The sequence below is a fragment of the Etheostoma cragini genome, chromosome 2 (assembly GCF_013103735.1).
Source record: "Etheostoma cragini isolate CJK2018 chromosome 2, CSU_Ecrag_1.0, whole genome shotgun sequence".
In the NCBI taxonomy this organism is placed as follows: domain Eukaryota; kingdom Metazoa; phylum Chordata; class Actinopteri; order Perciformes; family Percidae; genus Etheostoma; species Etheostoma cragini.
In genome coordinates, this window is record NC_048408.1 from 22409109 (window position 1) to 22434098 (window position 24990).

The 24990-nt window shown below is 38.1% G+C and overlaps 2 protein-coding genes across 2 annotated transcripts in view; both read right to left on the minus strand.

Annotated features, from left to right (window-relative positions):
* LOC117958762 (complement C3-like) overlaps window positions 1–24990 on the minus strand; it is a 155296-nt gene that overhangs the window by 29812 nt on the left and 100494 nt on the right. The window lies entirely within an intron of this gene.
* LOC117959293 (complement C3-like) lies at window positions 13916–21078 on the minus strand. Its single transcript, XM_034896348.1, has 11 exons — window positions 20982–21078; window positions 20817–20859; window positions 20221–20311; window positions 19927–20016; window positions 19716–19818; window positions 19460–19549; window positions 18646–18738; window positions 18429–18512; window positions 16186–16330; window positions 15835–16007; window positions 13916–14013 (listed from the first exon to the last, which is right to left on the minus strand). Exons 1-10 carry the CDS (start codon window positions 21061–21063, stop codon window positions 15863–15865), a joined length of 966 nt encoding a protein of 321 aa, XP_034752239.1. The 5' UTR covers window positions 21064–21078; the 3' UTR covers window positions 13916–14013; window positions 15835–15862.

Genomic DNA, 24990 nt, shown 5'->3' on the forward strand with positions numbered 1-24990 from the left:
TGTTCCTTCTTTCATGGGAATAATGATGAAAGGTACAGCTCGTGTAGTTTGGGCCCCCATTTTGACTTCCTGGCGATACCTTCCACGTTTAGAGGCTGAACTGCACACATGCTCCTCTTCAGTCAGATCCACACGTACCTAAAACATGTGACAAAGATGTAGGAAAAGACTGAAGTGTTTGTAGTTCATAAAAAGGATCAGGAGCATTAGTTTTATTTAGTGGTGGAAAAAGTATTCAGATCCTTTACTTAAGTAAAAGTATCAGTACCACACTGTAAAAAAGAATCTGTTAAAAAAAAGCTGTGTGTGGCATTGCGAGCCGCCTACGACACTCAAGAATCTAAAATGTCCGACGCCACTTGGGATATCTGCTTTGAAAATGTTACTTGTTACATCATCAGGAAAATGTATTTAAAGTATAACAGTATATGTACTCAATGCAGATCTATCATCTAACTGGAAATGATCATAACAGTTCTGTCATTCAGTTAAGTGTTTATCGGCCAATCATTTCCGGTGGACTTGTAGGCCGTTATATTGTTGGGTAGTTTAATTCATGGTAAAACACTGTATTTTATAAGCTACAAGTGTTTTGTGTGTGAAATAATAATTGTTAAGTAACTAAAACTGTCAGATTAATGTAGTGGAGTAAAAAGTACTCTCTGAAATGTAGCAGAGTAGACGTAGAAATTGGCATGAAAAGAAAATACTCAAGTTAAGTACAAGTACCCCAAATTTGTACTTAACTACAGTATTGGAGTGAATGGTCTTAGTTACGTTCCACCACTGGTTGTATTTAAAGTCACCTAACAATTGTCATGTTTCCATCTAATTGTCAAGCGAATTTTAAGCAAACTTTTAAACTGTTGCATAAAAGCAAGTGCAAATCAGAAGCGTTTCCATCAACTGGTTTAGAGTGAATAAACAAGACTACGCAAAGCGTAGTTTCATCAAAAGTTGACGTAGTGCATGGTTGTGGATTGCAAACTAGCTTACTAAATCAAAGACTTTAGAAGTAAAGTTATATACCTGGCTGAGGCACAGGTTCCCAATCCTTCCCCCATCCGTTTGCTACGTCGCAACTTATTCGGTAAAGCTGTTTCCATCTCCCATTTTGCGCATTGAATACGCATTTTTTTGCAAATTTGAGGAATAATTTGAGAGAAAATTTAACATTTTCTAATGCAAAATGTGCATAGAAATACGTTGATGGAAACGTTTGATGCATCCTTAGGAAATGTAATGCTTTACATGGTTTCTAACAGGACAATGGCAAGGCACACTACGTATCTTACAATAAGGTTTCCCCAGTTCTGGGAGAGACCCCCATGTGAGCAGGTATTACACTTACCAAAGACTAGAAAAAGGATTACAATCCTTATCTTTTTAATTACACATTGTCTGCCAATATTGCCTGTTGTTTTGCCCTTTTTTTTGCACACATCTAAGCAAAATGACATAGTTTCATTGGCTCTGACCTGAAACACCTGAGCAAAATAACACAGACTTACGGTGGCAGGATCGGGGCTGTAGTTGTGGAGGATTGCCTTAATTTCCAGCTGTTCTCCACGGACAGCAGAGTACGGCAGCCTGAGATCAATGAAGAATTCCTTCCGGACAATGACCTCTAATGGTTCTCCAACACAGATTCCTATGAAATTAGAGAAATAAAAAAAAAAACATCAAAACAACAAACAGAGAAGTTTGGATTACAACACACAAATGGAGTTGACATCATTCATATAGCTCAGGACATCACTCCTCTATATCTTTACATACAGTAGCTAATATTTGTTTGCTGCCATACTAATGTTTTTAATGTCAAGTACAGAACTTTTAAGGGTAGGAGCACATCTAGAGCACAAGACATCTTTATGTCACTGAATCCTCACCGTGAGTTCTTGACAGACTAATGCCAGTGAACTGCCAGGTTGTGATTGAGTCTTGTAAAGGAACATTTTTCGTCAGAAATGTAGTGTCACTAAAACAAAGAAAAGTGATAACAGTAATAGCAAAATAATTGTCCTTGTTGTGTCATTGTGAAGTCATCAGTGTATTGGTTGTGTCTTTATTTTAGGTAACTCACCAGTTACGTGTTTGTGGAGTACAAGCAGGCAGTTTGAGATCCGTCCACAGCCAACTTTCAGGGAACTTGGTGCGAGAAACAATTTCATTGCTGTCCATGTAACTGCCATCCTCCTCACCTAAAGTAAAGTGTCATCAAACATGTTAGGGTTTTGACTGTCTTCTAACTACCATTATGACCAAATGACCACCCAGGGCTACTCCCCATCCCATGTCCCTGTGTCTTACTGCGAGCCAGTAGGAGACTATCCTCCTTCATCTCAGCTCGCTGGGTTTCCATCTCCTTGCAGCAGTGTAGGAAGGCTGCGGCACAGGCTGCACCATCACTGATGTACTCGCTGCGCCTCTCACAGGTGTATGAGAGGGGGGTGTTCCTCATGCCATCCAAACAACAGTCACGTTGCAGTTGGTCTTCATACTGACTTGCTGAAAAGAAAGAGGTTTGTGAAGGAATGACAAGGAAGAAGACAAAATGGTGAACTGGAAAGCATTACAAAGACAACCACAAACCAAATAACTTCAAACATTGTGGAGAGCCTGAAACAACCGTTTGACAAAGATGACTAAATATGTGGTTGTTGGGAAATTTAGAGTTGTGGTTCTTACCTAAGCTGGTTGTTACGTCTATTATAGTAGCTGCTCGTTTCCTCCTGCTGGGGGTCGGGCATTTCAATTCTGGAAACGCATCACAGACAAGATCTTTAATAGGACCCAACGAGGTGTACAGTCTATGGTTTAGACACATGGATGGTGTAGGGGTGAGAAAATAGATCTACAAGTGCATTTTTTATGTGTTGAAATGCTAAAACATTGTAGGCTACAAACGCCTTTAAGGGTTGGCTCAATCTAAAACGCTTTATTTCAGTTACCCCAAGTGTAGTTTTTGCATTTTGGCATTGCCAAAACGGCAAAAATTGGCATTATTAAAAAATAATTTGCCATGTTCATATTTTTTCCAAATTAAGGTCTCCGGAAGGGGAGGGACTTTGCTTTAAAGACCCTTTAAGATGCAGTTCTTATAAACTTCTTTCTTTGTCCTTTCGTTCTTATTAACTTATTGCCATGAATAAAGGTCTATGTGCCTGCTTGTCATTATTAGACTAGATGTTTTATTGATACAACATTAAGGCCTAAAGCGAGAAATGTTCAGGGAAGGGGAAAGTAAAGTAGTGTTACCTTGTCTGTAAGGGGTTCCAGTAGCTGTGTTGGACTCAAACAAGAGCCCAGCATCGTAGAACACACCCATACCATCCTTCCCTCCACCTGGTGTGCAGCCTGTGTCGTACTTCTCTACAATATCCCACACCTAAAAAGGGTGGAGGTCATTCACACACCCAAAGACAAACAAACAAGGCTTACAAGATGTAAGATAAACATAAATATCTGTAACTTATAGTACAATATATTAAAGTTCTGATATGGCATTGGAAACACCTAATCACACAATTTATTTGCGACAGAACCATTTTGTACCGGATATTTTTATTTAGCCAAAAACTAATAAACTTTAAAGTCAACATGTGTGTACTTTTTCAAGCACTTTTAAATGAAAACCCCTTTCAAAAAATTTTCTTTAAAGATAAATATAAAATAAAGAAATGACCTTTTTCTGGGTGAGACGGTGCTTGTTGTTTAGGACATAGACTCCTTTGTCAACTGCAACCAGTCCAACTGTAGCCTCTGGGTCTCCAGTGACCTTCAGACCAAACATCTTGCGAGGCTCATAGGATGGAGCGGGTCTCAATGGTTCCAGTTTAAGCTAAATGTAAAAAGTGAGGTCAATAAATTGAACAATCATTTTTATAATTTTTAAAACAGTTACATAAATGAAAAAAACAGTATGTCAGAGAAATGTCAAATAACTTGATCAATTTGTCTGTGGATGTCTTGTTCGCCCTCCTAAATTCAGCTACATCTGTGTGTCGTGTCTCACCGAGCCCATGCAGGAGTCCTTTACATCTATCCAAACAGAGTCCGATACCACTTCGTTGCCATTTGTGTGGTAGTATGCTATGATGCGGAACGATGGCAGCATTTCTTTGGTAATGGGAACATTCAGGGAAATTACAAATTGACCTGTGTTCCTGTGATGGCCATTTTTCACCAGCTGACCTCTGCTCAAGATCTAGGGACACATATAATGAACATCAGTTCTTATCCGACATGCATAGACTACACAGGTTTTGTAATGCAACAAAACGAGTTGTATATGCACACATGCAGGTGTCAAACATCTCTCACCAGATATGTGATGTCATTGTCTTGTTTTTCCTGCCTGTTGAGGCTGAGGCTGAATTTCAGGTTGTCTCCTAATTTCAGCTCAGCTGTATCCACACCTGAAAATGAGATATGTTATGATGAGTGTTAGACACTGAAAATATGTAGTGCATGGTAAATAATTTGCCAATGCCACCACATGGCTTTCTACAATCTGATGTTATAATGTCCCTTACCTATGTGGATGTAGTTGTTACTTCCAGTGGTATATGGTAGAGCTACCATTGTGGCTGATGCTTGCCTTTCATTTGAAATACGTTCCTCCGTGGTTTTTGCCTGTAATTAACACACACAAGTAAGCATCCACTACACAAACAGTTGAATAAGGAATTTGTGAAAAGTCCAGAGTCTATTCTATCCTGTCATAATTTATCGAGGCTTTGACTGGCATAGCGTAGCCTGGCAAAATAAAATTGCTTAATATAATGTGTGAAAAACATAACAAGCAAGATGTAGTTCACTATTCCCATACTGTACATTTAATTTTCACATTTAAAATATGCATATAGAGTACTGTATATGTTCATACATACACATATAAATACACATGTATATATGTATAAACATATGTACCTATTTACATATATACATTCACACATTCACACACATATGTATATATAATTTTGTATACACGTAAAAAAATATACATATATATGTATATATAATACACTAAGGAAGCTAAAAATCTGCATGGAGACACAAGTGAAAGCTTTCCTTGCTCTTGAAGTGAATATGAAAATTGTTGATTCATGCAAAGTAGGTTTTAAGCTTCAATTTGCAAACCACATTTATAGACTTACGGTGATTGTCAGTCTTGTTTCCCTCCCTACTGTATTGATGGAAAGCTTTGCCATGCCATTAGCTGCGGTTAAGCCCTTCACCTCGCCGGGGTTGACCAACACTGCAACACGCTCTGCCGGAGTGCCGTCGGGATTCACAACTTCAATCTGCCATCAGAGACACAAATAGCTGAACAATCAGAACTATGTCTAATTGTCTTATGAAAAAAAACAACCTTATTCCGTAAGACCAAACTCGAGTTATGAGATTAATTTGAGTGCTGTGCACTAAATAGTATGCATTTTCTTTACATCGTAATAAAATTCAAAACAAAATAAAACATTTCTGTAGTCAATTACAATTATTAAAAGAACATCAATTAGCAGGCGACCTTCATATTTAGAAGTCCTGCCATTTGTGTTTCCAAAAAGCAATTGTATTCAGTAATGCCATTTTTTATTTGTAAGTATAAATTTAGCCATACTTTTGCTGGTTATTTGTATAAATCTAAATAATTACGTTACCGAAACATCGAAGGACATTCCTGGTTTGAAATATTTGGGCGTTTTCTTAAAGGTGATAGTGTAAGGTGATGTAACAATCTGGATACTTCTCAACTCCGCCTCCACCATTTCACCACCTGTGAATGAATGAAGAAACACCAAACTGATTCTTTTTATTTCTTTTAGATTAACTGATACAGAACGAAGTATGTTGATATCTCTTCTTTTGGAAAAATTAATAATAATAATAATAATAATAATAAACTGATAATAAACTGATAATATTCATAATTAATCTGACCCACACATGATCAAACGTAGTAAACAAGCACAAACCCTGCAGTCTCTTTTTCTTACCGCTCTCCGTCAGCACACTGACAGATACATATATGGAACTCCCCACCAGTTGAAGGATGTTTGGGAAAGTCTGTGTGATGTGCTCTCTCTTCAGTTTGACCACTCCAACTCCTCCCTCTATCTAATAGACATAATAGAAAAATGCATCTTGAAATACATTGATACAGTCATTGAACAGTTGGAGGTACTAAAACGTAAATTCTTAATGTACGTCAGCCGGGCATTATTCTCAACATTCTAAATAAATAATATCTATAAATAGGAATGTATCAATGTAACTGAAATGACTGCAGACATCAGGAAATCCTAGACATTTTTCTGTTTTAGAGTGCTACAAGACACAGAAAATTACAGCAAACATGAGAATGTGATCACCTGCACTCTCTGAAGAGAACTTGTAAAGCTCTTCTTTTGATCATTTTGCATAACCCCAAACACAACGTAAGCCGTCCCATCCACCTCTTGACCAAAGAGATACCTAAATCCACAAGAGACATTGTTTGAAGGCCACAATTAAAATGTGAACAAAAAAAACACATGATTAATTGACTCAAAGAGCAACACAGCTTCTGAACAACATCTCATAAACCTTCACTTACGTAGCTTTGATGTTGACGATGAGCTCCTGACTGTCCACGTAGAAGAAGGAGCTTTCAGGCATCAGTTTAACTTCAAAACTGGGCAGCACTGAAAAATTGGAAACATGTTACTATGTGTTCAATCATGTAAAAAACATGTAAATATTGTAGGTTTATACAAGTTTTAAATAAGGGTGCAGGTCATGGGGCTCACCATATTCTTTGACCTCGAACTCTGCAGAATAGCTTTGCTGTGGGTTGCTCTGGAACTTCGCCACCACTTTCCACAGTCCGGGACTACACACGCACACACACACACATATTCTTTTAGTATCAGTATTATGTAGGATAAAAGAAATTCATTGTGTTAATTCATTAAATTAATAAAACAGAAACACTGAATACTGAAGTTTTAAATTGTTGGCTTGAGTGATGAATGTACTGAGGATGTAGTGTGTCTCTCCACACTTCTTACACTGTATGACTTAGATACTTTTTGTCGAGTAGCTGTCCAAACACCAAATTTGCATCAGCATGAGAAATTGATTGTAGAAAACACAACTTAAACATGTTCAAATGTACTTAGCACAATCTTAAATTATTTAAGGTATTGATTTTTGAATTGAATTAACCTGTTATCCATGGTAAAATGTAATTTCAGCATTGAAACAAAATTTTTAAAAGGCAATGCATAAAATCTAAGTCAAATAAAAGCTGCAAGCAGCACTGGACGGGCCCTCATCTGTGCACGTAGGGGTCACTGGCGGACACCGCTCCTTGCGACCGTGCATTTGCTCGGAACTCAGACACTGCAAATCGTCACCAATGAAATCGTGACTCCCTGCTGAGGTCAATGGCACCTCACACAGGACTCTACGTTATACAGTACATTATCTGTGACGGGGGCGCAGCCAAAGCAAAGAGGTCGAAGCAAACTTTAACGAATAACAAGAGTTCATTAATACCTCACATGAGACTCCACCTTAAACGGGTCACCAGTTATGAAAAGGGTCGTGGCTTAGGCGTAGGGTTCAGGCCAAACCATCAACAATGAAGAAGGAACTCTTAAACTTAAACTAGTCATGGTCAAATGAAGCTTTGCAAACCAATGTGCTTATTTTCTGAGCTAACTAGATGGCGCTCTTTGTTCAAAGAAAAAGGTTAAAGGAATGGAAATTTAGTGGGTTTTTAACCCTTTGTTGAACAGAGATTGCCATCTAGTGAGCTCAGAAAATAAAGAGTGATTTGTGAAGCTTCCTTTGACCATAAACTGTTCAAATGTTATGAAAGGGGTGTGGCTTAATCATAGGGGCAGGCCAAACCATCACCAATAAAGAAGAAACTCTCTGCTGACCTCAGTGACACCACACACAAGTGTCTATGTTGAAAACAAAACTAACCTGACGATTTCAGCGAGTTGGAAATCTCCAGAGTGGATCCCTGATTTCAAAGAGACTGGATCAAGTGGCAAAATAATGCCTTCAGGGGTCTGAAAATAAACAATAATGAACAACCATGAACAGAAAGCCGTGCCAGTTTACAAATTGATTTAGTATGTCCATGCTCTATTTGATGTACAATCCATGACCCTGGTCAATGTCTATGTTGATTTTGTTATTTATTGCATTTTTTTTACAGTAAATAGCAGGACGTGTTTTACTTAAAACATAATGAAGACACAAGGTTAAATATGTTTTTGTTTTTGTTTGGTCATTAGTATGAAAATTATCTACTTTTAAGCATCTGTGATATCACCTCATCAATAGGCTTCATCCTCTCAGTTACAGCTGACTACATAACACTACTTCACAATCTGTGCTTGATATAAATTATATTGTATAAAATACAATACCACAATCTCGATGGCAATAGAAGCATCAGTTTGAGTTTCAACATCCCTCTCTACGGGCTCCATGCGGGGCGTCACTGCAAACATCCTGAAATGAACTAATAGAGAAATAAAAGAGGTTGATTTTGCTGCTAAAGGTTGGCGGAAGTTATCTCAAATTTGTGTCAAAAATGACAAAAGAGGGATTTGATGTACTTTAATTTACGGTACAATAATTTAATTTGGGAGAAACAGAATTGATTGTGTATCTCAACAGTTCTGCAGCTCAGTATTGAACTCACCTTTGCTGTTGGGGGTGTAGAGGGTCTTGTCAGTCTGGATGAAGATGTACCCGGACTGGAAGGACACTAAGACGACTTTCTCCAGCAGTCGGTCAGGGAACTGAGCTTGTAGGTACACATACTGCTTCACTGTAGGATCCTTACTGAAGCTTCCAGCAGGGATCTGAAACCAGTATGATGAGACATAAGCAGTATATGCATCAGGAGTAGGCTGGGGAGCATCATGTTTATTTCTGGATTCATTTCTAGATTATTTCTGGTCGTCTTGGTAATTGAAGCCAAGTAACAGTAACATGCACAGTGTTATAGTATTTCATTTACAGTTATCTGTCCAAGCGCCTGGAAGTTTTTTGCACTGGTGAGCTTCACAGATGTGGTTGCCAGCCTTGTGGTTTTGGTTGGATGGTTCCTCACGTTGATCTCAACCGGGATGTCTACCCCGGTGCAGTCTTGACATTCCACAAAGATGGTTTCTGCTGTCCCTACCCGCAACAAGTTAGGGGCTGACAGTACCTTCCTGCAGAACAGCGGTAAGAGAGACACATATTGATGTGAATATACTGCAGTCAATGTGCAGAATTGACCACATGCTGTTTATGATGTGCTTAAAACATTACCAACCTTTTTGTGTGTGATCCCTTAAAAAACAAATAAAGAAGTGCTTGTATGGTAAACCCTTGTCACAGATATTACTTATATTAATAATATTATATATATTATATTAATATTATTATTAAGTATTGGCCTTACTTAGTGTAAATTTAAGTAAATTTAAGTACAATTATTTTACTTACTTAGTTTAAATGTTTACTGTGCTAAATGATAGAGCTATTTTAGTAGTTGACAAGAACAAAAAGGAAAAAAAAGGGTAGAAAAGTCTAAACATTTGAACCTAATTTTGTGCAAGGTAAATGCCCTGCACCTTACTTATTCCTTTAATTGCCCCTTGGCCCCTCAGTTTCATTTTAGGACCCACACCCCAGGTTGAGAAGTATTGTGTTAGAGTCTGTGAGTTAAAGTTTCAATTCAACTAAATTACCAAATAAAGCAAACCTATTTGTTTAGATCATGATCATAAGTTCTAACATGGACTTCAGACACAATGAGTTATCTATTGATTACCTTGATGAAGATCCAGTACTGGATCAACAAAACATTTCATCATGCCTCTGGACTTTTACTCTGTCTTGCTTAATGCATCGTTGTGCAAACTCTGAACAAGAATGAGGCCAACTCATTGGTATCTTTTGAAAGACCACATTACCTTGACTTCTGTGACGCAAACTGTAAACTGGACTCAACTTCTTTTCATGTAAGATACAAGTTAAAATAATATTTCCATCCATACCCTTTTTTAATTGAATATACATACACACTAGACATACAGAAGACCTTCGATATTTGTGTTGCTCCTATTGCAGTTCATCAAATAATAATGTAATATAAGGAAGATGAATAAACACAACATATATTTTAGCTCTGTTTTCTGTGTGAATTAACTAAAGCACATGGGGGAGGGGGGGGGGGTGTGTGTAAAGGTGAGGCAGGTCTACTTACAATGGAGCTCCATCAGTCAGAGAATTCAGAGAGAAAAAGGCCAGAGAGGCCAGCAGCCACAGCAGAGTCCTACTCATCCTTCGGCCTGATCCTGATCCGCTGTAGACTGTCGCTCTGCAGCACCCTTCTTTTATCCACTCCACTCCCCCCACCTTGCCTCCCCACTGTCTCCCCCGCCTGCTCCCAAAGTGTTTCTGTACATGTGTAACACAAGCACACACCCACACATGATTTCCCAGTAGCAGTAGAAACTGTTGATTTCTGAAAAAACATTGAGCAACCTCTGCTCTAAAGGAAAACGATAAACAGTAGAAAGTCAATAACGGTTTATATGTGTGTCTAAGCATACAGTTGAATGACTAGTTTATCAAAAAATGATGGCCATTGTGCACCTATGATGTTTTCTAATGTAACACCTTTGTTTTTGTTTTTTGTGTTTGTTATTCTATTGTAAATTTTATTCTGAGCCTGCTGAATCAGTGCACTTAACACATAAGCAAACATATTGAACACACACAGGCAACTAGTCAGGTGAAAGTGTTGAGTAATTTCTGGGCAAAGGGTGGTTCTGGGGTGTTGGGAGTTTCAACAGTAAGGAATTTTAGCAAGTCCAAACGTTAGAAACTGTACCCATTGGCGGGTTGGGCAGGTATGAAAAGGCAGACAAGTCAAAAAACGGTTGTGTTGAGTTCTTCCAACAGCACTTACGACTATTACATTTTATGGCTTTTATTGATTTATTCACTTAGTACTTGAGCCATGAATTTTTTTCAGGTTGGTAACTCTTGTGCTGTGTTGACACACATAACTTACTTTACAGTTAACATCATATCTCTCTTTCCTCGCAGGAATGTGAACTTCTAACTTTAAACCATTTTTACACCTAGCTTCACTAAGCATGTTGCAAAATTAGCTGTTAGACCTGTGAGGGACCAAGCTGGCAGGCACAAGGAGTCTTTAGGTAGATTTTCAGAAAAATTTAGGTTTTTATTTACAAAACAAAATTAAACAACTAATTTTCAGAAAACAGAAAGTCCTGGGGCATGTTGCACTAAAGTAGAATAAAGATATCCAAGATAAGTGAAAAAGTGCAGCTTGACTCAGTGTGATCCGCTCATCGCGGCTTAATCGGTTGCACGTTTTCCGAGCCGGGATGAACAGGTGGAGCTATGTCAAGCCAGGTGTAGATAGCTGGGATAGGTGCGCGTTCACGGCTTTCTCTACAGACCACGGTATCGATGACAGATTTACTGATGCAGAATTGAGAAGACGCATGTTCCATATGTTACACCCAATGAGCAGCAGCTTCTAATGGAAAGTAACAAGGAGGGGAAGAAGATGCAGAAAGGGAAATACAACTGTTATCAAATGGAAAGAAAAAGCCCAACAGACTACAGCGGACTGACTGAATGTGTAACAATGTAAAAATATCTACTTAAGCTACTAGTCACTCCACATTTTATTTGCAAAGTTGTAGGCTACACAGTTTTTATTGCTTTACATATGCTAGTTTCAATTTCTGTTTTTATGTGATAAATGTGCTCGTTTTACTGTAAAGTGTCTTTGACTAGCCTACCATGTGAAGCACACTATGAATACAATGTATTATGTGTTATTATGTATTACAATGTTACTTTGCCTTAAAAGGCAGCAGAGGGAATTGATGTTCCTCGTGAAATGGACCCTAAGGACTCTAGGCTTAATTTTAAACCCTTATTCACAACGTGAGAACATGTTTTACAACCATATGCACAAATCTCTATAAGCAATGTCTAAATCTAAATATCTTTGTGCAATTACTGTTCACACAGAACAATCAGAAAGGGACAAAAACTAGAAACAGAAGTAAGTGACTTCAACACATGCTGTGAGCATATATGTAAAAAAATATTCAAGTGACAGCACCAAAATAAAAGAGTTAGAAGCATTTTGGTGTTTCCGGTGGCAACGTTAGTGGTCCAGGGATGTGAGACTTATTGAGAAGGTTATGAAACCAAAGTAAGCTATAATAAAAAAAAAAAACATTAGGCCAACATATTAAGGAGTAACACAACGTGTCCTTTATTAGAGAAGGACAAGCAACAAGAAAATTAAATCATGATTGCATTGGTCTCTGACCAGTCTGCCACTATTATCATTTGGGAATATAGCTGCATTGTCCCACTTAATCCCCAACAACTGCAACAGCAGGGGTTTAAATCAAACTCATGACAAAAATAGTGTAAAATAATGCATGTTAATAAAAATAAAGCAGAACACATGCTGAAGACAAATGAATAACTTAAACGTGTTTATTTCGGCTCAGAGCAACACAAATGAGACTCCAAGATTAATCTTAGCCTGGCTGTTAGCCTGCTCTGGACCAGGCTAGCCGCAAAGAATAAATCTCCATGGTTACTTGGCTGGGTTTAATTCAACCTGGTTTCATGCAACTAAGTCAAAGCTAAATTCATCCATGATAACTTGAATATCCTGGCTTAATCCCTTATCCGGGTTTCGTGCAACAGGCCCCTGGGCCCATAAAAGAGGTCACCTAAACAGAAATTAACTCAGGTAACATAACCAAACAGACCTACAGAAACTAAACAGACCTAACAATACTGACACATGGGGGAAACATCCATAGTGGCTGATCAGGCCCTTCTGACACAAAGGGGGGGAGACAAACACATTAAACAGCCAAACCACAATAACTACAACCTATGTTAAACCAGTGCTACCTAATATGAACTAAGTATAAATCAATCAAATAATCATAACTAACTATAAGTATAACTAGCAAAGAAAAGAACACAACTCAAAAATGAAATACTCTGCCACCCCCATGACATGGGGAAAACATGGTGCAGTCTAATTATTCATTCCCCATTTAAACAGCTTTGAATCAATTGGAGGTCCATATGTCTGTCAGCCAACGACCCCCAGCAGCAACTTCGCAGGAAATGGCAACTCAAAAAGAAAAGGTATTCATTTCACAGAAATTAACTTCAAAGAAAACGAACCTGAAATTAGCTAAGTTGACAAAGTTAACTAAATGTGTGCCCCAAAATAGAAAACTAGGTCAAATAACTAATAAAACTGTTTGTAGAACTAAAGCGTGTCCAGTTGTTTATTTTGTATAACGTGTAATGTGCTCAAAACAAAAGAGAGTTGTTGCCATGTGTGGATGCTAGTGCGGCCATCACAAGCCCTTTCAACTTTAACGTCTATGACCTCCCTATTTTTCTTCACAGAATAACCTTCCTAACCTACAACTTAAAAATTACATTTGACTTAGGTAAAAAATCAGGCGAGCAATTCCTCCTATATATCAAAGTACGTTTTTTGATTGGGTCAAGCCAGGGCCAATAAAGAAAATTAACCAATAAGGCCCTGATTCGGAGCCAGCCGTAGACACTGGTAAACAGAGGCACAAGTGGATCAGAATTTTCTTTTTTATTTCATTTAGGCAACGTTGTTGTACAGGGATACATGTGAGAAGCTGCATAAACAATTTGAAATTTGTTACATTTTGAATTGATCTGTCTATGCATTGCTCCCCTGAGATCAACATTTTCAATTCAAATCAATTATTTATTAAATTTAAAGCTTAGTATGCAGTAATCAACATAACAGTAATCACTGTCTATTTGTCAAACAAAGTGATTCAATACCATTACATTGTAATACAGTGCAACATTGTAAGCCCTCATATCCCATAGCAGGGACATTTTGACATAATAAGAATTATGCAAAATAAAAACAATTCAAGGCAAGACGCGGCAGGCACTGATTAATTTTGAGATTTTTTTGACCATTCGTCTTCTTTCAGACTTCTTGTCCAAAATACACATTTAGGTCTTTTTTTACTACATTTTGTTTATTTGCATCTGTAGATTTCTCCTAAATTCAACAAAAGTTGCCGTTCTCAATTATCTGAACATGCTGCATCTGGAATTGCTGTCTGCACCCTGTTGTCACATATAGCGTTCTCTCCTGTGCAATGTTGTTGGATCCAAATATGGTCATTTCCTTTTCATCAGCAACCAATCACATTTAAAGTGGGGGGTTAACTCCAAATGCACAATCTCATTGGCTGATGCCAATTTATGACAACGTGATTCGTTCAGATTTGGCACGTGACGTACTCTGACATTTCCACAATAGTTCAAAATGTCGAAAGAAGTGCATCAAAAATCATCTCTGTGAAGACAAAAAAAGTTGTCTTTAGCAAGGAGACACAAGGGATTACAAACTAAGACAGCAGATGATGAAATGCCTTCACATGCTGTACGTTGATGCGCAAACTGAACTCATCTGTGGTTTAATTTGTCCTAATTTCACAGGGAAAGGGTTTATTGTTAGGGTCCTGTACGTTCTGTAAAGGGTTCTGTAGCTGTTTACTACTAAAGTGCAGTCTCTGCAAAGAAGATACATAAAGGCAAAGTGTCTATGCATGCTCGATGCAGCGCTTGATGTGATTTGTGAATGGTGCTGTTAGCGCATGAGTTAGGCTTGTTACAACTCTCAAAAAATTCAGCAAAGTGCTGGATTCCTTTCCTTCATGTTAAAACATACCAGAGACCCCAAAGGAGAGTATGGAAATGCTCTCTCTTTTTCTCTCTTTCTCAAAGCAGTACTGACATTTATAACCTACATATCATGTGTTAAATGCATGGGGGCACATACTGTATATACTGTGCATTACTGATCGTAAACAACACACTATATTACAAAACAATTACATTACACAACATGTTTTTGTGTGTAATAGAATTACTGCGTGATACTAAACAAATCAGGAATTTTTGGGATCCAAAAATGATTGTGAATCCCTAAAGCTGCATGTGGGCACTCAGAACGCCAACAAATGTCTCAAGTTTGTCATAAGGGTCTTTGTGGGGAAAAGCAGGGTTAATGCTGCAGCCAGTATGGCTATTTCTACATTTAATCAGGGTGCCTCTGCCAAGCTGACTTTGATGGCGAAATTGTGGCTTCAGAGACCAGTTGTGACTGTCTGTGAAATGAAGGTTGATGCCATGGTTAGGATCTCAAAAGCCAATAGTGTCCTTTCCTCCAGTGCAAAGCCGAGTTGCAGAACTATAAGCACAGACAAAAATGTGAGAAAAAAACCCAGCAGTAGATGGAGGGTCATGGTGATGGCATGGATATGTAGACACCATGCTGTGTAATGGTTGTGTTCTGTCAGTTTGCAGTTTTTATTGTAATTGTCATCAATTCAAGACTATGTTGATGTGTTGATTTGGATGTTATGGTCAATGATTGATGAAGCAATAATGAGTTTTGGATGTGGGCAAAAGGAGACATTCGTCATCCCCTCTGTAAATGTCTTATAATTTAATTTATCAACAAATTTAATAATGTAATAAATAATTTTGAACTTTTTTTTTTTTCGCAAATCAGCACATATTTAATTAGATATAGCCTAATTAGCATGTTTAAAAATAAAATTATAGAACACTTGCAATAAATTTTTTCTCCTATTCATGGGAGCAATCACCTGGGAAAGTTTCAGGGTGACATGTGTAAGTTAAAAATGTTGCCCTATAAACCTGTAGTGTCTCACCTTAAAATAAATAATTCTTTTCTTGAATTTCACTTCTGCTGACACCCAAAGAGTTGGTACTGATTAACCATCTCCTCCATGCCCAAACAGGTAATTCTGTGATCCTCAGTTTGACACTCTGCTTCTGTGGGCCAGTACTCAATCCATGTTCTCTCTCCAAATCCATACTGAAGCCTGCGGAATACAAAGTAAACAATACACATCTGTAACACACTATAACATAACATGAAAAGCCTCTTCACCCATTCCCACAATCACTATCAGTAGCAACTGTAACACTCACACTAGAGTAAAAAAAGCCTTACTTAATTTACTAATAGAAAACAGTGAACCAGTAAATAAAAAAACATACGATTGATGTTGGTCATCTTTGTGAATATCGTTGGACGTGCCCATGATAAGGTAGGTTTTACCTATCTCCAGATCTAAAGACTCCCTGCAGTGGGGATAACTGAGGAATGTGCGCTGTTTATTTAGAGGACCCACATCGAGAGTTCCTGTAATTCAAGTATAGAAGACCAGAGAAAAGATACTTTAGGATTAGGTTTAATGCATAGCTAAAGATGTATTGCAAAACATTAATGCTGTATTCTCATATACACCCAGTAAAATCATGCTAAAACAAATTTGGGAAATTTTGGGAAAATATGCTTATTCACTTTATTGCTATGAGTTAAATTGATAGCACTGTTGCTTCCACTGTCATAGGAAATACACAGCCAACACCCGGCTAATTTAGATAAATCTTTCCAAAGGTAACAAAATCCACCTACAAAAGACTCTAATCTCCATGTTTAACCTGCACAAAGAAATAAAGTGTGTTTATGTTATGATTATTTATCCTAGATAATGTTAAGTGTTAAGTTAAGTGTGTCTGTGTGTGTTTTTTTAAAGGGGATAAATGGTGGACTATTTCTTGGCCAGGACCAAGAACTGGCAACTGGATTGACTGGAGTAACTGTTGGTTTCCTGGCAATGCAAGATAAGTTAGCTGACAGCTAGAGGTAGCTTCCCACTTATTGTAAAAACATGAGTAAAACATAAAAGCTATAATGTGTAAGAATTTCACCCATCTAGCTGGGAAATTTTAAATCTCAATCATTCCCAATCAGCACAGACAGAGAGCGTAGGTATATGTTAGGAGTTAACAGAGACACAGGCTACTTACTGCTAACTAACATGCTAGTTAACGTTAGTGATTAAACCTAAACAGCTGATGTAATTCAAAACTGTCTGCGAGCTTCTCCTGAAAATACGGTGATTTGTCAACTATGCGTCAGCAAGTCGCTTGGTTGTGACCCAATCGTTAGCCTATTTTTACAAAAACGTCTGCTATGGAACCATAACGTGAGGTACAAGGTAATGGAGCGTTTTATTCATTGTTGTGTTTCTTGAGAAATAAACAATGGACAAATAGAGTCTTTAAACGCTTCAGATGTAAAGTTATTCGCTGTCATAGTTAGAGAGGAGAGGCTTACCCCCTTGATTCTGAACGATTCTGAATGACAGATTCTAAGCTTACGAGAACACTTTGATTTGTTGGTGGAAGTAATTACACATGAATGAGCACATATTTGTGAAATAACTAAGTTTTTTTTGCTAAGTCTCAACTCATAAACTTACACAGTGGAGATTTATGACCAATATTCTCATCTGACGTTCTGCAAGAAAGTGCATGAACCAAGCCAAGATGTTTCTGCTTGACTGGAAACACCATTCATATTCAATTATATTTACAGTATGTAAGCGTGAGTGTTAGTAAATATGTGTGTGTAAATATATCAATGTAAAGTGTATATGTATGTACATGTGTGTATGTCTGTATGTATTTATGTACTGAATGTACAGTATGTAAATGTGTAGGCATGTATGTGTATGTGTTAATCAGTCCCTCCAGGATTCAAATCACCGCGACTTTGTTGCGACCAGCAACTTTTCTGCAAATTTGATCGATAACCAGAGTTTCCCGCAACTTCAACCAATCCTAGCAGTCCCACGTGCCAGACTTTGAATCAATATGTGACTCTAAAAGCCAATGACCTAGCGGGAGTGAGAACGGGTTGACTTAACAAGTACGTTTCCAAATTCATTTCCTTGTTTCTGATACGAAGACGAGATGCATGTGGCTCAAATATCTCACATTCACCAACAAAATGTAGAGCAAAAGACCGTGCAAAACATTCAGACCGTCCTGCCAAACTGTATACATTTTAACATCAATGCACGCTGTAACGTTTTTCCATTCTCTGCAGTGGGCGGGGTTGCTCACTTCGCCCCGTGACTAGTGCGCACCCCCACACACACACACACAAACACACACACACACACACACACACACACACGGTGGATGCAGGAAAAACCATTCTTATTGTTTATTGAATGTTTTGCTTTTTTGTTAACTTGTACAATTCTTTGATGTTTTGTATATTCTTAATATATCTGAAATAAATGTCTTCATCCATTCATTAATTCATTCAATGTGTCCACAACAATTCACCAAGAGTAAAAACTAATTGTTACGACACTATCACTTATAAGGCACATTAGAACATCAGTTTCTAGAATTTTTCAGGCAGTTCAAAGTTAATTACCTACCTTCTTTGATGACTTTGAGTACCTTCACTGTGAAAATGTCAGTGGACAAGTCTTCTGTAAAATTGTCCAGTCTCACTTTGTACACTAAGGACAGACAGGTTGCAGATTGTTAGCTCACTTTCTCCCTCATAGTCCTACTGCACTTATTCTCTCATTCTCTATGTCACACAAACTCACATTTGTTTTTGTGTGATGCAATTCATTTACACTCTCTTACCAAAATCTATTCTGCTGGTCTGTGTAGTCTCACAGACCTTAGCTGTTCGCTGATCATTGGTGATTTTGTCCTTGTTTTGCATACTGCAGTTCTCTGGAAATACACAAAAGGCAGAAAGTATATACACAACTGGTTAAATAGGCACATGGGGATGTGAGTGGATGGGTTGAAAGGTAAGTGCAGCTGTATCTTAGTCACAATTTACGTATCTTAATGAAATATTCTTTAGCTAGACCACTGCTCTGATCATACTAGATCCTGCAGGTGCTTGCTGCCTTGACGGAATGTTCATCAAGTTTGCTGACAACACCACTGTCACCTGACTGGTTACAGACATCGAGATGGCCTACAGAGAGCATTTGAGATCCTCAACATCTTGGTGCAAAGAAAACTCCATCCCACTGTCAGTAAATCAAAGAAGCTGATTGTAGAATAAAGTAAGGGACAGAAATAAAGACACTGTTTACAGCTTTTTCTCTCTGTCTTTCTTGGTCTCTCTCTCTCTCATTTACAGCATGTAAGCAATGTAATTTTGAGCATATTTGCATTAAGAACCACTAGCATGGCTGTAAACTCTTTATCTTGTTTAATCTTCTTTCGACCTTAAGTCCCCCAACTTTATTGAGGCACAATAATAAATTGATGCAGTTTATAGACAATGCATGATGATAAGCCCCACATTGAGGGATCAATGCTTTATCTCTATGAAGCACCATGTTAGTGTTGGGTTTAAATGTTTGTTTAATAATTTCAAATATAACATATTTATGTTAACAGACAACGGATTAGGTCAGTTTGATATCATCCTGGTTACCTTCTGCACATGTGCATTCATTATTTGTACAGAGCCGCCGCAACTTTCCTGCTTTCCTCTCTGGATGGTAGAATTTCACACAATTTGTTTCTGCAATGGAAAGAAGGATTTCAGAATATGTACAGTGTGTAAAATAATAAAAAAAGTAAGTAATAATTATAATAATGCCTGCTTTTCCCGTGTTCTCTACTCTGACATCTATTGGCCGCATTGTAAATGGAGGCAACAAATGTTTCAAAGTGTCTCTGAGACTCACGGTCATAGTATTCATAGACAGACACAGCAGCTGGTTGTAAGACTCCCACTTTCAGCTTCTGATGGATCCTAAAAGTTATCTCCTCTGGTCGTGTGTGAGAAACCTGTGGCCAAATGTGAGATAGAGATAAAGAAAGGAAGAACAAGGCAGACAGAGAAAGTAAAGAGATAGCAGAGAGAAAGTAAAGAGGTAGGAAACAGTGATGTCTAACCTTGTCCAGGTAGAGGATGAGTGAGCCTCTTTCTGACAGGACTGTGTTCATCTCATATTTTGCAATAATGCGGGCTCGTCCTTTAGACAACTACACACACACACACACACACACACACACACACACACACACACACACACACACACACACACACACACACACACACACACACACACACACACACACACACACACACACACACACACACTCTCAGACAACTTTTTAAACATTAAATTACAGACTGGTGAACTGTATGTGGGTATTATAAGTATATATGTTTGTACAAGCTCTTACTAAGTCCAGGTCATTTGTGTTAACGGTGAAGCCAGTTAGCAAGCCAATATCCAGGATTGACATGGATGCATCACTGTCCTTGTCTTTATACCTGCACACAGAATGGATAAAATAAGTAAAGGTGGTCTATGCAATGTCACACTTTTTTAGGCTACAACATTTTTTGTTACACACACAAACATCTCCTCACTATCTGCTCTCTGTCTGTTCCATGAACAGACAGTACAAAAAAACAGTCTTTGTAGACAGCCCGGGCTCCACACACTGCAAGAAAAACAAACTGTGCCAACCTGCCCCATAAAACATAACAAACAGGTTTGCAGCGTTCCAGACAATAACAAACAAGAAGGATTTTGGCCTGGGGGTTGGAGGGTTAGTGCGCGGAAGCACTGACGGGTGGGGGAGGGGATGAGGAATGAAGTTCGAGCTAGCCTTAGTTTTGTTTGACATTACTTAGAACGTAAACAAGTAGTAACATCACCCAACATCGCTTAGACCACCTTTAAGTAACAGAAACGGGTAATGTAGGGGTTAGCTGGTTATACATGTCCATGTTACTATAACAGTTGTCAGTATGACTTCTTGATTATACTTACAAAACTTCTATGCTGAGCTTGTATATGTCCTCATCCATTTTCTCTGCAGGAGCAAAATAATGTATTGAGTAGTTGGATACTTTGTTTATGCGTTTCTCATAAGGTAAGATACTTTGCAGAAAAAAAAAATAAAGATGAAGAGACTAGAAGAAACTATCAAATTACCTGGGAGGAACTGCACTGACAAGTGAAACTTCTGACAGTCACTTTCTTTTTCCTTGGGCAAAGCGTAATACAGCGACACCATCTGTCAGACAGATAAATGGGCTGTATGTATGATGAACTAGTAGACGCATACATTAAAAATATCTAAAACAAGTCTTTGGTCTTTTCAGAGATTCAAAAATGGCACAATGATGGAAAAATAAAATGCTTTTCAGGTTCATTCTTTTCATTTAATTTTAGGAAACTTATAAAAACATTTTCTATATCTCTGTCACATACTGTTAGCTTAGTATTTATGCATAAAAACTCTGTATACTGTAAATATACACTCTGTGTTACATTTGTCTTTAAAGTATGGGGGGGGGGGATAAAAATGGAAACCTTTCAGTTCTATTGTACTTAAATTTGGTGGTGCATGTACATTGTCCATCATGCCCTGCAGTTTTGACAACAGCTAAGGTCACAGCTAGGTTAGGTTAGATTTTCAGAATCCTTACCGTTTCATTAAATAAGACCAAAATGATTGAGAGATAATAAATTACTGTAAAATACTGTAGGTCACCTGTCACAAAAGATGATCAAACTCAGAACAATGACAAATTGTACTTACTGTCAACATTGCTTCCCCTATTCCCATGGCAATTACTTGTACATCCTGGTTTATACCATTGATCTGGTGGATTTAATTATGCAAACACACACGCACAACCATCAGCAGAATAGAAATATAGAGAAAACATCAGGAATGATGATATTAATGTGCAACTATGCATTTGTTTGTGTCTCTTCTCACTTTAGATGTTCTGGTGTCGTGGCGTTCGCCACTCTTCTCCCAGTTAAAGTTGTAATTGTAAGGCTTTGACTTGTCTGGCAACCAGATCTCCACTTTCAGATCATTTTCCCCAGATTGATCTTTAGCATTAGTATGGTACTCCGCTAAAGCCTGGTACACCATTATAGTAGCCTAGACAGAAAAAGCGTGAAGGCAAGAACAAGTTTAGAAGAAGTTTAGGTTAGGAGCTAACATAAGCTGCAGGCATCAAGCTGGAGAGAGGGGTCTGTGTTACCTGAGTTGATCCATAGCCTCCATCAGTCTCCACCTCGTAGTTGAACCAAGTCACAACAGGTCTGGCATCTTCAAATCCCTTCATAAGCAGAAGGCAAGTCAATAGGTGAAATGGTCTGTGGTTGACTTGACTTTGATAACTTCAGAACAACTAGAGAAAAGTCCTGATTCTTTTACAGTTATACTTTTTCTGCCGGTTTTTCTGCCACCAAAGATGCTCAAGCGGAACATGCTCACCTCTGCCTTGACCAGAGCAAGAAGAGCGTAAGCTGTGGCCTCCCGTGTCAAAACATATGACTTAGTTATTGGCCAGTGGGAAAACTCTGAGGAAAACATACACAAAAATCTTTACGTTACTATGCTTTACTTAAAACAAGATTCATTCCCTAATAATTCCCAAATTCCTCATGTTACATTTTTTATAGAAATACAAAATGAAATAAACTCAAATCTGCCTACTTTAAAGATATTAACTGATTGTTCTATCGTATTAAGGCCATTTAAGCAGAAATTCAGATATAAGCTACATGTGAGCCAGACTGAATAATGATTTTTCACCCCCTTTTTTATATGTGTCCAGTCGGGATTGATGGCAAATGTAGTCAATTGAAGCATTCTTCAGAGCTCCGGGATAAGCCAGGTTGAATAGAAGCAATCTGTTTTTTGTTAAATAGCTAAAATCCTATATTGTGTCTCCTCTTTTCAGTATTGAGAAGTACTAATAATTGCTATTACCCATGCTACAATCAGATATCAAGAGAGATTAAAAGCTCAAATTTAAGATTTGTTATATAAAGATTCTTACCAGTATGTACTAAGCAGGACACTATATGGCTGAAAAATAACATTATCAAGTCTGGTGGAGAATCTATTAAAATTAGACTTCTCTAAAATACTTCAAACATTAGTATGATATGTCAGGCTAATCCTATTATAGTTATTATTCATGGAGGTGTAGTATTTTTTAAACCTAGTTATCACATATTCTTTTTCAGAATTTTAATTTAAGAACATTTTTATGTGACAATACCTTTTGAAACAAACTTGTAGAGGATGTCTTTGTTCAGTTTGTTTTCATTGGCCAGGGCACATGACGTCATGGCAACAGCATATGGGTTGGTGAGGCTGGGCAGACGCCTTTCCAGATAGTTCACTGCTTTGTCTATACTGCCTGGCAGACTCTGGACAAAAGGAAAAAGCAACATCAGTGCATCTATTTCAAATATATCAACCTCTGTTCAGGAATGCCGTATAATTTAACCTTGGACAATAGCTGAGACTGGATTAGGGGGCAGCAAGATATTTTGATGCCTCCCTTAGACATGTCAACAATCACACCGACAAAAACAAGGGCTCTTTAAGCACCACTCTTGTCAGAGAGGTGTCTGTAGCGTGACAACTATTTAAAAGCAGAAGTGTAGACTGTAGAAGAGGGGTCACTTTTATTATAACACAACCTTTAATTAGCAAATATGTCTCCATTTTGAATGTGTCAATTGTTTCAAAAGAATCCTCTTCGAAAAATTGACTGGGGGAGCTGGGGACTTTTAGATCCACAATGGGACTGTGGACTAACAAAGTTAGTGGAGTGGAGTTAGTGGAGTCCGTAAGTGATTAAATGAAAGAAAAAAACATTGTTTGCAGATGAAATACTCACATTAACACTGTCAGAACATAAGGCGCGAGACTCCTGCATGGCGATGAGGCAGAAGGCCGTCATGGAGGCATCTGAATCTTTGCCTGCCACATCACCCTACACACATACAATCATATAATTTTTCATAGTCATATATGTAATTGTATTCATCTCAATCAGCTGTATTTGTAGCACCAAGATCAAGATTAAATGTCAATGATATCAGTATACGCACAATCATCTCTCCATGGATAACCTTTCCAACTTCTTTAAACAAGCCGTCAGGTTGCTGTGTGTTGAGAATCAGAAACTTGATGGCTTTACAGATGTGTTCACTTTGCACTTCCACCAGACTACTAGCCATGGCAAACACCTTGGCAACATAAGCTGTCAACCTTAGAGAGGAGGGGAAGCTTAGTTTCATTTATTTACACGTGATATTCACCATCCTCACACTGTAAGAATCTAAGTTAGAGGAGGATGTGCAAACAATTACACATGAATTTATTAGGTTTGGCTGCCTCACCAGGTGCTGCTACCTTGATCTGGCCAAGCAGCAAAGGATCCATCATTTTTACGGAAGACAAGCTCATTCTGGTAACCTGGACACAAACACACAATCAGTTACATTCCATGATTATAGCATCTCTGATATGATTCTGCTCATAGTTTTTTCTTTGTACTGACAACCCTGGTTAAAACATGGTCTCTGATTCTATGTGTTGCTTTCAGACTATTAATTCTTAATAGCTTGTTTTGATACCAATTCTACCAATTTCCAACTGTAAAATCCCATACACAGGACAATCAATCAATTATTACGATTTCTGGTATCTGTGAAAAATAAATACATCTTTGAGCCCACCGGTCTTGATGTGTTGGATAGCTTCGTCACGTTTATCTTTCTTGGCCATTTTATGCCACTGTTTGGTTGTGTCCAAATATGTGACTGCAATGACTGGTAGGGTCATGACGACCATGTTCTGCTCTCCACAGCCTTTGGGCTGGACGATCATGGTTTCCATAGAGTCCACACTAACGGTCCTCACCAAACGATGAACTTGATTTTTCCCTACACAAACAAAACATACACCACACATCACAACTTACACCTATGCAAAGTTTATTGTACACGCACTGTATGACATAACCCAAAAATGACAAAATAAAACATAATATCTGACCTGTCACAGAGATATGTGTGCTAGTATGTGTGTTTCGGACCAATGTCGTTTTAAGAATTCCACTGTTGAGAGTTTCTTCTTGTTTACCATCTAAAGGGAGAAACAGTGGACAAGTTGTGGATC